The following is a 14,677-nucleotide window of genomic DNA, read 5'->3' on the forward strand; positions in this document are numbered from 1 at the left end:
GTGGGGAGGAACAGGCACAAAGGGAATTCAAACCTGGCTGCCATTCTCAGGCTTGGATTTAAATATTTTGTCTTCTCTAGAGTCTCCATTCTCCTCAGCTCTCTGCTATCACAGAGGGCACATGACTACACGCCAAGAAACTGGAATAACAACTGTCACCAACAGCAAAGTAGCTTCGTACTTCAAGAGGCTAGGAGTGGGTGTCAGACCCACTAGACCTCCCCAGCTGGAAGCCAGTGCCTCCCTGGGACTGGTTCCTAATGTATTGTCTTAGGGCCCACATTCGAGGCTTATCCAGATAAAATAGGAATGATAAGAATTGAATCCCACTGTCCACAGTCAAGTTCTTCCTGCCTTTCAGCAAAACGAAAAGCACAGGCCACGATAATACCTCAGTAACATGTGATCAAGGGATAAGCAATGGGATCCTCTCCTTACAGTCCAGGACCATGACTCTCACTCCAATTATGTCTGAACAGCTGGGGAAGGAGATGCTGTCCTCCACTGTGATCCAATAGCTAAAACCCCTGGGGGGTTCTTCCACTCTGAGAGACCTAGTCAAATATCCTATGAGATAATGTTGCCCAGAACATTGTTTATAGCAGGTCCACCTTCCCTCTGAAGCAGGAGAAAATATAAGGTACATGAAGCAAAGAAAGCATCAATCAAAATCATAGTGGACTTCTGATTACTAGGTTTAGTGGAACCATCCTCCTGGCTGAAAGACATTCCTCAGCACCTTTCATAGGACCATAAAAGATCAGGGCCCTGCAAGATCTGAGCAAATACTGGGCTCAACAACCAACTGTGGGGGCTCCTCAGATGATGCAGGAGTGTCAGGCCCTGGGCAGTAGAAAGCAGACTCACTGTCCCTGCAGCTCTAACCTGTGCTCATATCCACTGCAGTTTTTACAGGCACTTTCTGTGGAGAGTTGGAGAGAGGACCTGTAGTGGGAAGACTGCTCCACTGGAATTGATGGTTTTGATGTTAGAGGTGAGGGCGTTCCAAGTTCTAAGGGGAGAGGTCCAAAGGTGAGGACTAAATTTATAGATGGCCTGTGAAACACAGAATGAGTAGGACATGAACCATCACAAAGTAGATGGCTGCCAGCAGAGGCACCCGGGTCCGGGAATGACAGAGTGAACTGCAGAACCCGCTTCCATCCAGCACCACTCCGGGTCTGAAAGGAAACGTTGAAAGTCAGAGAGTTTCACCCTATAGGGATGTGTCCCCATCCCCTCCCCAACCACAGCAGAAAGTCTCCTCAGGGCCAACAACTTGGCAAAGTCCACTGGTTTCCTCCAACCTTCCATATCCTTCCAGTCTCAGGCCCATGCTCCTTCTCCTTGACCCCTTGCCCTCAAAGCAGCCGGCCCTGTCGGACAGCACAGTACCCTCTCTTTATTCTCCTCCCTTCTTACCCTTCGACAACTGTTGCTTGTAAGATCTATTAACAGCGCCTGCTCCTGAGTGCCACAGGAGCCTATGATGGGAGACCGGGCAGAGTCCCACTCACTGTGCTCCAACCTGTGTTGAGAAAAAAAAGAGGCATGGTTCACGGCACGAGAGGCTGATCAGGTGAAGTCACCCTACCCTGGCCGTCCTGCCGTGCGATACCGCGTAAGGGACTTGCAGCAAAGGCTGCTCTCACAGCCCCGCCCCATGAAAGGAGTGTGCGGGCAGATAGGTTTCTTTCAGCAGCAGTAGAGGTGGTAATAACGACCAGGAACCAACTGCCTACTATGGGTCAGATGTTGGACCAGGTGCTTTATGTACATTTAATCCTCAGCTTTGAGGTTGGTGTTACTATCGTCAAAGTAAGGCTTGTCCACGGTGGCACAGCCAGTAAGATGTAGAGCCAGAATTCAAAACCCAGGTGTGTCCCCTTTTTCCGCTACACCACGTCTGACTCAGAGAAGCACATTAATTTTTTTTCATTTATTAAAGATTGATAGGCAGAAGCATCCAAGAAAGATTTCTTACAGTTAAACTGCTGTTTTCTGCTTCAATTTTTGCTCATTTGCTTATTTATTTAATACTGGAACTTCTCCATTTAATGAAGAAGCTGCCTTTATCCACACAACAATCTCTCACAAAAAACAAGAAATGTACCAAGGGGCTGCAAGTAACAGCACACATCTGATCAAGCCTTTGTCTAGAGGGGTGCACTTTTTAATTGTGGTGGGGAGGATGGAACTCTTTACTCCTGATGTTTCCTCCATATGAGGGATATCCATTAGCCCAATACTCCTTGACTTTCTTTACAGGACACACACTTTTCTCTAGGAGAGAAGGAATACTTTAATCTGATTTGTGAGCCAGGAAAGAGAAACTGAACACACACAGCCTAGCTCCATCCTGCTTGCTTTCCTCTTGAGAACCAGGCTGTCTGCATGGGACCCCTTCTGTGTCTGTCCTTCCATCCGATAAGCTTCTCAGGGGCAGCCTTGATACGGAACAGCATGGTCTGGTACCATGAGGGTCAGTCTGTAAACTTCTGTAGGCTAGGCTGAGGAAGGATGAGATGTTTTAAGCATTGGTGAGCTGCTTTTAAATAGCAAGTCCGCTGAGTTCCACCAGCACTACAGAGCACATGTGAAGCACTAACCCGACAAGTGCTGGGCCTGGGTAGGCAGCACTCGATTAGCTGCCTTAATTTCCGCTCTGCATCAGGGCCAAAGAGGGGACTGTGGAGGGGTTAAACTCGGATTAATGTGGCTTGTCTGGACCTACGCCCACTGCAGGACCATCTCAGGATGAGAATTAGCACCTAGTTATTCCAAAGTCTGGCCACTAAAATGCACACCAGTATGATCAGAAAGGGTCCGAAGCAAATAGAGGCCGTGTCCCTCAGCCCCTCACCTCCTGATCTGCTCCTCAGCCACGGAGAGTGCAGCCTCAGCAGCCACTCTTTGGTCTCGTTCTTCCTCCAGCAGCTTCCTCAATTCATTTACCTCCTGTTTAGTGTTGCACAGCTGCTGCTGGGCTTCAGAAAAGCTTCAGGATAAAAGCAGAATGACAGCATCACTAGGTGTAGAACACAGTTGCTGATACAAGGGATTCGACGTCTTTGCAAGGTTATCAAGCATGAAAATTTATAGAAGCTTGTACAAAATATTTTAATAGCATAGCTGTCAAGAGATTAAACAAAGCTGCAGAAAATGCCTTAAGAGGTTTTGGGGATTGACTGAATATCTTTCATTTGGGTATCATAATATTAGTAAGGTGTGTGTGTCTTGGTGTCGCTGTTGCTGCTTTGCAAACTTTTCACGGACAATTTATTACCATAATTGTTCCTATTTAATCTTCACGTCAATTCTGTGAAGCCAGTAAGATAAGAAGACATATTAAATCCATACAATGGATGTCCATTCAAACTCCATGACCACCCAGTTTCTGTGCACACATTCCGGGGTTGAGAGCTGCTCCCCCACCTTAGCTGTGGCTCCCTCAGTTCCTCAGGATCACCCTTCCTGTGAGCACCATTCTTTTCCTGGGGAGCTCCTGGAGCAACGTCTATATTCAGTGGCCCCTAGAAGAAGAGAAAGGTTAGTAATTCAGTGATGAAAGCCCTTAGGAAACTGTACTTAGGCAAAATGAGACCTCGCTGAGGTGTCAGAGAGATTGAGAAATCTTGGAGAGGAATACCTCCGTTATCACTCTTTCCAAGGACAGGTTTAGAAGTGAGAATCTTCTGCTGTGACAGACTCATCTCCCTCATAAAACTCTTTATTACATTTTCTTCCAGGTTCTCATTCTCTAATCTTACCACTGAAGTCTGCTTTCTTCTAGTGAAGGCTCACGTACTTACCAGAAGCTACTCTGATCCTTCCCTTATTCCACAACCCCTCCGCAGCCCCTCCTCCTCCTTCCATGTCCTATTCACCTCCATGCTAATTCTCAGTCTCCTCCAATGTCAAAGATCCACCCCTCTCCACTGCTAACAGCTCTGCCTACTTTGTTTCTCAGCTCCAAATCTTTCTACAGCTTTCCTACTTCTTGAAGCAAAGTCCAAATTTTCTTAGTTTCAGTGTTCCAAGAGCCCTACGCATCACAGTTTCCCACCACCTTTTGATTTCTTTCTCACCACCTCACGGATCTTTTTCCTTCTAATCCCTCCATTCCTTAGTCTTTCCTGGACCTTATTCCCACTCTCCTCTTCTCTTTCTCCATCACACCTAGTTAATCCTCAGCGTAAAGACCGCAACCTCTTCCACGCTGTTCCTTCTGCTTTATCACCTGCACTCAGATTCCTGACACTCTTCCCAGACTTTTACCTTCTCACTCACCGCCTGCAGTTCTTGCACCTGCTTCTCCAGGACTGCACAGTGATTGAAAAGGTCGCTGTAATGCTGCTGGTTCTCACGGAGACTCTGACTGGTGTCACAGAGCTGAATGGAAAGGGTATTTTTCTCTTCCAGTAACTGAGAGAACTGAAATGGGAGAGAGGATAAGCACCAGCCTGCGGGACTGTCTCACTACGGGCAGTGCTCAGGCAAACTTTCTGAGTTTTAAGGATCTAATTTTTTTTACTACAAGATTTTTATTTCAATAATAGTAACAATAGTACTATGTGTTCCTCCAAAGTGAAAAAACTCAGAATTTTTCAACTGAGAAAGGAAAACAATTCTGGGAAAGGGAAGGAAACTTTATGGTGCCTAGTACATTAACTGAAAAACCAGGAGGCAGAAACTCTCAAGCAATCCAATAGGCTAGGCTAACCCAGGTCAGTAAGAGGAGAAATGGCAATAGTTTGGGTCTAAATTGAGATTACTAATAAATGACTATAATCCTCAGAGCTCAATATGGCAGGAGACAGAGCTATCACCTAAAGATTCATGCAATAATATTACTGGGCAGATTCTTCAACGCTGTAGAGAGTTACAAGTCACAAAGAAAGTAGAAATTATAATATGTGGTAAGAGGGAGAAACAGAATGAATCCTATATACTCCTGTGTGTAAGAAACTATACTGGGAGCATCGACTCTCCTAGGTGGAAACATTTCAGTTACTCAAAGTGGGAGGTCTCCCCTACTGTATGAGTAACAGGTAGTTGTTCAGTCTTCCCTTGAACATGTCCAGCGTCAGGGGCACTCACAGCCTGACAAAGCAGCCCAAGCCGTTTCTCACCACGTCAAAAACAGAAAATTATTTTTTATATCGAATGAAAAATTTACCAATCGTAGCTTCTACCCAAAGATTTGAATTCAGTTCCCCTGGAACTATAACTCTAATTCCTCACTTGAAGGCTGTCAGATTTTAAATTTTAGTTATGATTAACATCCGGATTCTAGCTATACCCAGTTAACAATACAGAGATGTTTCTCTGAAGTACTTCTGTAGGTCTATGTACATTATATAAAAGAAAACTGGTGTACCTGGCTGTGTGTTCAATCTTTTCTTGAATATTTTTTTTTGTAAGTATTCTGGGTTAATGTTTGTATAAAAAGGTTGAATCGATGTTCAGAGAAGAAAGGCTAAACAGTTTTCTAAAGATACTCTGACTGAGAAGGACATTTGATACAAACAGAAAATTAGAAAAAAAATCCATGTGGTGTAAGAAAAATATTTGCATAGCCAGAATGAAAAATATAACAAATAACTTTATCTCTGAAGAGCAATTTTCAGTTTACAAGGCACTTTTGAAAGTATCATCTTATTTGAGAGAGATAGAGGAAGGACTTCTGTCCCCGTTTACAAATGACAAAGGAAAACAGATGAGCAGTGACTTGTCCAATGTCATGTGGCTAGAAGATGGCAGATCAGGACTCAAGTATGGTTCCTGATTCCAAGTCTAGAGATGGTGTCGCATCTGAGTTCAGGAAGGGAACTTAAGCAGGTTATGGGATTTTTTGGGTGGGGGGAGCAGTAAAGGAGAGGATATAAATATTTAAGAAGCAATACTAATTGGAAGATAGAGGTAGCTGGGTACAATGACAACTACTGGGTTCTGAGACAAGGAGTAATACAATCCTCTCCTAACACAGGAGACAGTTCACTTTCCTTGCCACAGTGAACAGCCCAAACCATACCAAAACAGAACAGAACAAAACAAACAAAAAACCAACAGAACAAAACCCCCAATCCCTCAGTATTGAAAAAATCCAACACTTTCTTCCTTGGAAGATCAAGAGGATGGGGTACAGACCAGTAAAACTCGTTGGAAGCAAAAACTCCTTTAACTGGAGATGTCTAATTGCTTTTAAGCTACCCTTATGTAAACCACCTTTTATAATGTCCACATGGTTTTGTGTAGGATAGACATAGATCCCTGCAGTTTAGGGGCTGGCAAACTACAACCCAGGGCCTCCTGCCCCCACTTCCTTTTTTTTGTAAATAAGGCTTTATTGGAACATAACTACCCCATTTGTTTATGTCTCGTCTGTGATTGCTTCTGCACTATGATTGCAGAGCTGAATAGTTGTAACAAAAATGGCAAAGCCTACAAAACCAAAATATTTACTGTCTGAATCTTTAAGAAAAAGTCTGCTGACCTTTGCTCTAACTCATAAGCTACTGTATTTCATCATATCTACACTTATAAAAACAGAATAGGAGCAAATAATCTAGACTACATTATAACAGTAACCATTCCTCTCATATTTTTAAGTTTCATGCTTTAAGTTTGCATTACATATATATATCCAACCATGCTGGTAGAAATATATATAAAGTCTGAGTATACATAGAAAGAATTCAGGTAGCAGCTTGAAGAGGAGACATTCTATGCTGACAGCCCATCTCCTAAATCCCATGCTAGGGCTCAAGAAACAATTCTCCTAGTTAGCTGGGACCCATTTAGAATGAGGCTCTAACCTCACCAAACTATTAGCTCCATGAAAGGTCACAATACCTCAACACCTAGTGTACGGCCAGGCTCACAGAAGGCAGGTGACAGTTATCTGCTTAATGAACGAGTGAGTAAGAGAACGACCGACCCCAGGGACAGAGATGCCCCCTACAGCTGATTCCTAAAGGAAGAACTCTTTCTCACGCAGAATGACAGTGACCGACAGCGGTATTCCTCATACTTTGATTAAGTGGTATGTGAAGTATATCTCAATAAAGCAGTTAAAGAAAACATAACTTCAGTAATGATCCAGGACCCAGAACATAAATATATGTAATTGAAGCTAAAAGTTTTCTCAAAACAAAGTATACTCTATATTATATATAACATAGTACATATTTCCAATCTCTTTTATTTTGTTTTGTAAAAAAACACTATTTGCACTACTTGTAACGGCTCAAAACCAGAAAACTCCAAAAGTCCTTTAACAGCAGAATAGAGAAATTATTATACACCTACAATGTAACACCATACAGCATGAGAACAGAAAAATCACACTACACACAACAACATGGATCAATCTCACAAAATAAATGAAGCAACACAGAAGAGAAGGCATGATCTATTGATATGTAGCTTCTAAGGTGGCAGAGAATAGAAGAGGACACTAGAGACTTCTGGGGTTCTGGTGTGTTCTGATTCTTGATCTGGGTGCTTCTTATATAGGTGTTGTCACTTCACGAAGATGTGCCATACTGTATTTATGATCTGTATGCTTTTCTGTGTTTTACTTCAGTAACGCATTTACATTAAAGTTTCTTCAGTTGCTGTCCGCTAAATGACTTCATCATCTACTAACAGCCCTGGGTTGCAGTTTAAAGTACTGAGACAAATGCCCAGAGTGATTCACAGTCTAATGTTCAGGAGAGCAAATATAACAAGGTTGAGATGGGTCTAGTTTATAGAAAGAGGAGGTGCTACAGAGCGATGAAAGGCAGAACTTTCTGCTAACAACTGACTAGGCTGGAAGTGGAACTGGCTAGGATCTGCTCTGGTGCCCCCGCCTTCACACCTTGAAAACTCCCAGACAACTTCCCCAACAAAGGGCCTGCAAATTAACCAATTCATTTTGATCAACAAACCTACCTTAAAAATGCAAATTTCTTTGCCAAAGTTAATAGTGTAATCAGTCTTCCATACTTCAGTGTCAATTAGTTAAATTTAAAAATATTTAATAAGTATCTTCTACATAAACCAAGCACTGTGCTTTTTCATATACATTATATTTATCTCAGACTGACCTCCTCCTAACACCTTAGACAAATTACTTAATACCTTTGGACCTTATTTTCCCCATCTGTGATACAGCTTACTGATCTTTACCATTTTTGGATCACAGATCCTTTGGTGAACTCTGGAGTTCTTGTGATGAGAAGCTTATGTATACACACACACACACACATACACATTTCGCACATAATTTTTGGACACTAACAGCTCTCCTCAAAGCCAATCTTTGGATTCCAGAGTCTAGATGATGACTGAAATTCCTTCCAGTGCCAACATAAACTACTTAGCTGGGTTCCTCTGAAGAAGGCAGAACTAGGGGAGGTGCCAAGAATACTAGAGAATACCCTGACCAGTGAGAAAGCAACAGGAGTACAACGATCCATAAGGGGTGGGGGAGGGGAAGCAGGCGAAGGAGAAGCCAGAGAACAGAGGAGGAGGAGAGAAGACAGAGATGTGAGAAGGCACCAAGAATAATTTCCTTTTATCTTGCCTTGGCCTTTGCTCTGGGGACCAGATGGCAAAGCAGCTCTTCCCTATAGAAACAGGTCCATCTCCTCCCGCATGCTTCCCTAGAGTGTCTGGAGTGGCAAGGCTGGGATTTGGGAAAAAAGAAAACTGGTTTCTTTAGTTCCAGAACATTAGACACACAATGAGGAAGCCTACAAAGAGTGGAATGAAGAGCAGACCTCTCACCTCTACCCCTGTTCTCTGTTGCTTACTGGTGGGAAATACAGAGGAGCCTGCTGGAGGATTTGTGGGGCGTTACCTCAGTATTACTAACAAGTGGTACAGATGGGGAGGCAGGGAGGATGCTGGAGAGGACGGTTTCCTAGAGGAGTTGCCTTTTTCATTCTTACTGAATATATTTCTACAAATCATCCCCAAGGACTCTCCAAGGGCAAGGAAAAGGAAATGGCTCTGTGTCCAATGCTATGGGGTGAGCAACACAGGCTCTGAGAAAGGTAAAATTTCTGGCCTCTAATATAGCTAGAGCCTAGCTTTAACCAGCTTCTACTTACCTTCTTAATTCTAGTCATGGAAATAAGAAATTGAATTCCAGGCTAGCAGGAAACACCTACCTTGCTGTTCAGTTGCTGAATTCTTAACTCCTTTTGGTGAATTTCCTTTAAGCTGTCATTGAGCTGAGCCCTAAGACGTTCTGTCTCATAAACTAGGTTTTGTGATCCATCTAGGGAAGCTGATGTCTCTGGGGGTGCCTGTCAGGATACAAACACTGATAAAATTCTCTCCTAACATTGTTCATGCTTAACTCCTTCCCTCCAGAAACCCTGCCCACCTCATAGGAAGTCCTAAGAGGGTTTACCTAACAGTGCTAGATAAGCACTTAGCTTGCAGGAAGCTGATGTTTCCTGGGTAGTGGTTACTTCTCACTAGCAGTCAGTATTGAAATTACTCACCTGTCTTTGGTACTGCACTTTGACGGTCTCAGTCTGGGAGGAAGGTCTCAGTTCCCTCAAAAGATTCTGCAGATGACTGAGCTGCTGATCTTTATCTGAGATAGCCATCAGGTACTGCTCCTTCATTCTCCTCTCGTGAATTTTCCAGGAATTCTTCTCCATCCTAGAAAACACATGAAATAATCACAGGCAAAAATACACTTGTGAGACAAGGATGAATAACTGCATATTTCAAACAGTATTATAGGCTGTAGAGAGGTAGTAAAGAAAATACATAACCAGAGGGAAATCTGTATTATAAACAGAACTGTGCAATAAGATGATGGAGTAGAACTTAAAAGGGAATTGTAACTGGTAGGACTAAGGAAGATACCACAAGAAAGCAGGCATTTGGTCTGAACCCTGAACAATGAGTCAGGTTTCCACAATGGGAAAAGCATTCCAGGTTCAGGGAGCAAACAGAACAAAAGGCACAGGAATGAATACATGTAGTGAGTTTTTGGAATTGTTGTAGTAAATAGTGTATAGAGTGGATAGGGCAGGGAATGAGGATAGAGAGGGAAAGGGTCAGACTTTATGGGGCACTGAGCACCATGCTAATAAAGCTTACTCCGTAAGCAACGGGAAACCACTGTAATCCTTCAGAAAAGCAGTGCCATGATTCAGTATAACATCACAGCTATGAGAATCCAATTGTAGAGGATGAAGGACGTAGGTTCAAATGCTGGCTCTGTCATACACTAGGCATGAGACCCTGAGTAAAAGTTACTTAATGTCTCTGCGTCTCATTGGTAAAATGGGAATAAATGATCTATTCCTTAGGATTATTTTGAGATTAAATCAGACACTATACATCATGCATCAAACACAGAGCCTGGCATGTCATAATTACTCAATAATATTAGCTGCTGCTGCTGTTTATTTATTCCCTGAATTTGGCCAAGAGGGAGGCTTCTATCTGACCCAGTTAACTTTCTATAGCACTAGCAAAAACTGACTCTCTGTCATAGTCTTTAATTCTACTTCTCTCTATGCTATGCTTGAAAAAAAAACCATTAGGACTGTAATCAAATTTTTCCCTATAATACAAGGCTTTGTTTGAATTGCATCTGACTTTTTGTCTTTTTCTATATAAGTAAGGTAAAAAGGTCCCTTCTTTTCTGAATGACATAAACCCATTATGAAATAATCCTGCTTTGCTAAGAGGGGATTTGGATTACAGTCAAAATATTTTCAAAAAGGTAGAGCTGAAACTTAGAAACTAAAATAAATTTTTATTACAAGGTCACTATGTGGAAAAGACGCAGAAATTTTCTAATACACTTCCTTTGATATTTGTGAAAAATGAGAGAGAATAAGGAAGGAGTGTAAGAGTAAGAAGGCACACACAAAAAATAACAATCTTCCATAAAAAGCTTCAAGCTGCCATTTTTGGGGGAAAGATGGACACGTGGTTAAGGCGTGGAGAGACCCTCAATGGAGAACTGGGGCTAAGGAACAAACCTGCTGACTTAATAGAACTCAACCATAAAAAGGCTATACCTCAGTTATCCCTGACGTAAGAGAGCACAGAAGAGAGAGCAGAATAAGCAAGCCAGTAGCTACAAGAGGAAGAGAAAGGTTCTTCTGATGAGCCAACCTCAGGGCAACAGAAGCCTGAACAAAATGCTCCAGCTTTTTAGTATTTGGAAGGCTCATTTCTCCCAAGTATTTCAAGGGCAAAAGACAGGGAGTCTTAAAGATACTCAGCTAAAGAAACTGGCTCTAAAGCCAGTGAATCAAATCTGTGTCCTCATTTCCTTCTAAAAGTGAAAATGTCTTCCTTTCTGTCTTGTAATTTACTCACATTCACTTGATACATAATTTTTCTTTCTTCAAAACTGCTCAAATGTGGAAAGTGAAAATGTACAAAGTAAAAATATGGTAAAGAGAGAAAGGCTAAGAAAAAGATGGAAAGAGAGAAAATTAGGGGAAAAAAAATCAACAGACCGGAAATCATTTTTTCTCCCTCTTTTTCTCTTCCTTAAGTGCCTACTTCATAAGGAAAGTATCCTTTCAGAATGTCCTTTGAGGAAATTTAAAGAGGAACAAGTGTATGTTCAGGTATAACTGAAAAATTGTGCTCTACACTGGAATTTGACACAACATTGTAAAATGACTATAACTCAAAAAAAAAAAGAGGAACAAGTTGCTACAGAAAATAAGCCTTTAGAGCTTTGCAGCTCGTCGTTGGTTTAACTAGCAACCAGACACTTAGTACTTCTGAGGTTCCGAGTGACTGGAGGTAATACGGGAGACATCAAGGTAATACTTCCGTGTGCTCCCAATCACCTTTGGAGGACCTAAAATTCAACGGTCAGGATTAATGTGCACCTGGAGGAAGACATACCAAGAGCCTGATTTCTCGATGATGAATTGAGATTCTAAAAAGAATTTGAAAAATAGCTGGGGCAGCTATTCCCTGGACAGGAAGGGTGGGGAAGATCAGGTTGAAATGAAGCAATTTATCTTTCTTCTGGAGGTTCAATTCCAGAAAGAAGAAAGAGAAGAAATTTAAATTCCTAGAGAGCAAAAATTCAGTTTTTTACCTTCTCAGTAGTTATCCTTTGATTAAAAAAAAAATGTGTTATTGTATTATCTGGGAAAGCTGCCAACTCCATGGAATAACTTTGATATATTTTCACTTATAAGAAAGTCCATAAAGATGTTAGTATGGAAATCTTTTGAATGTAATTTCACTCCATAAAATTTAAATGACAAAATTCTAAAAAGTTTTGCTCTATAAACTTTGCTTAAGGTTTATTTTGAAATATCATATTAGTAAAGTGCATGGCATCTAGGATCTCTGAAGGAACAAACTGCTTGCGTGTGCACATTAAGGGCTCTCTTAGGGACATCACAATACTAGTCTTGCTATACTGTTATCTGTCATCACAGAAGCCCCTTTATAGGCTGGGTAGGAATCTAGCCTCCACCTCATACTCTCTTTATTCACTTGCCTATTTTTGTCCTGCAGCAGCAGATGAGACAAAGCAGGTGCTGCTTCAGCAGCAGCAGAATTTTCTAACATGGGGATTCCCTCTTTAGTACCAAACTTTGAAAGCTTTGGGTTTGACTTTATTAAATAGGTGACATACATCATCTTAAGCTAAAGTAATAAAGTCCCCAAGAATGGGGTTGCAACAGTAGGACCTGTTTTTATATATTGTTAAGCACTTATTCTTTACCTTTTTCTCTTTGGATCAAGTTTGTTTGAAACATTAAATTTAAAAACCAACCAGAATTACTGTTCCTATCATAATTTTTTTCTGCTCTAATAGAACCATATAGCACTGTTATTCATCTTTAAAAGAAAAGGGCTTGGATTTCTGGATCCACACAAGATGGAGTAGATGTATTTCTCCTTATTATTCCCACTAAATATAGATAAAAACCCTGGGTATTATATGTAAAAATGAACATAAGATAACTTAGGAAGACGGAGAAGAAGGTGGAGAAGCAGGGGACCCTGGGACTTGAGGAATCACATGGAGGTGAATTCACTGGTTTTTCTTTTTGAATTCTATATATCCCAAACTGGATAAAGGAGGATCCAACAACCTAGAGCACCAAAGAGTGCTAAGAAAAGTTTGCTCCCTTTTGCCCAAGGACCAGAAAGGGGCAGACTAGAGACAGAAACATTAATGACAATAACCACCCTACTCCAGGAGACCACCATGGAAAAACTACAGTACTTCCCCACCCCCACTAACAAAATCCTAGCGGGCCAGACTAGGTTCATCCTTGCCTGGAGGTAACTAGGTGCCCCTCACCCTCCCTGCTGGGTGGGGGCAGAAGGGGCCAAGGCTGTACCCTACACCGTCAACAGCACCCAGCAGTGAAGAGCTGCCTCTCTGACCAGCCCCACTTTCACCCTCACTGTGCTGTCAATGGAGACAACACGTGGAGCCTGCGCATCCACCCCCACCCATAACAAAGGAGAACGTTCCTTTCTGTCCCTGCAGAGGTGGTAACAGAAGAGGTCAGGAGGGAAGTTTGGACTTTGGGCGCTAGCCAGTGGTAAAAAGGTGCCCCTCCTCAACCGCCCTCTTGTAGTGTCAGTGGAGACTCAGTGGGGAGCCTGGACTTTCACCACTGCTCAGTGATAATCAGGTGCCCCTCTCCACACCCCTCAGTGGTATCAATGGAGGCCATGTGCGGAGCTTAGGCTTCTACTCTCATCTAACAGTCACGCGGCACTGCTCCCCACTAACTGCAGTGTCAGTGGAGCACAAGTGGGGATCCCGAACTTCCACTTCTTTCTGGCAGTATCAGGAGAAAAGAGAAAAATAATCAATAAACTGGTTTCATCAAAATTTAAAAAAACTTCTCAATGGAAGGAGGAAAAAAATAAAATGCAGACTGGGAGAAAGTATTTGCAAGCCACATATCTTACAAAGAGCCTGTATCTGGAATATATAAAGAACTCTCAAAACTCAACAGTAAAAATTAACAACCCAATTAGGAAATGGACAAAACAAATGAACAAATACTTTGTCAAAAAGGATATATGGATGTCAAATAAGCACATAAAAATGTTCACTATTAGTAGCCATTATGCAAATTAAAACCACAACAGCACAGCATACCTATTAAAATCTAAAATATAGTAACAATATTGAATGCTGATGAGGATGCAGCATTTGATATTGAAACTGGATCACTCGTATACTGCTGGTAGGAATGAAAAATGATATAGTCATTCTGGAATATAGTTTTGCAATTCCTTAAAAAAACTAAACATAAACTTACAATACAACCTAGCATTTGTACTCCTGGGCAATTAATTATCCCAGAGAAATTAAAACTTACTGTCCACATAAACACCTATACATAAATGTTTATAGTGGCTTTATTTATAATAACTAAAAATTAGAAACAACACTTAGGTCCTTCAATGGGTGAATGGTTAAAGCGGTACATTCATACCATGAATCCTATTCATCAACAAAAAAAATGAAGTATTGATACAATGATGGTGATGGATGTCAAGGGTATTATGCATGAGTAAAGTTAATTTCAAAATGTTGCTTATTTAAAAAAAATTCCTAGAATGGCAAAATTATAGAGACAGAGAACAGATTAGTGGTTGCCAGAAGTTAGGGATAAGGGGAGGGGAAGAGGGTGACTATAAACTA

General features: G+C 41.6%; 1 protein-coding gene across 1 annotated transcript in view; it reads right to left on the reverse strand.

The window, feature by feature from the left end:
- Positions 1 to 894: 894 nt before the first annotated feature.
- The window catches only part of GOLGB1 (golgin B1), a 71,624-nt gene continuing 57,841 nt past the window's right edge, over positions 895 to 14,677 (reverse strand). Inside the window, 8 exon segments of the mRNA XM_014563608.2 lie at positions 895 to 1,144; positions 1,146 to 1,181; positions 1,423 to 1,528; positions 2,864 to 2,998; positions 3,436 to 3,533; positions 4,279 to 4,434; positions 9,162 to 9,299; positions 9,501 to 9,663. Of these exon segments, the coding sequence (XP_014419094.2) occupies positions 1,046 to 1,144; positions 1,146 to 1,181; positions 1,423 to 1,528; positions 2,864 to 2,998; positions 3,436 to 3,533; positions 4,279 to 4,434; positions 9,162 to 9,299; positions 9,501 to 9,663 (931 nt within the window). The 3' untranslated portion in view covers positions 895 to 1,045.

The sequence above is a fragment of the Camelus ferus genome, chromosome 1, assembly GCF_009834535.1.
Source record: "Camelus ferus isolate YT-003-E chromosome 1, BCGSAC_Cfer_1.0, whole genome shotgun sequence".
Lineage (NCBI taxonomy): Eukaryota > Metazoa > Chordata > Mammalia > Artiodactyla > Camelidae > Camelus > Camelus ferus.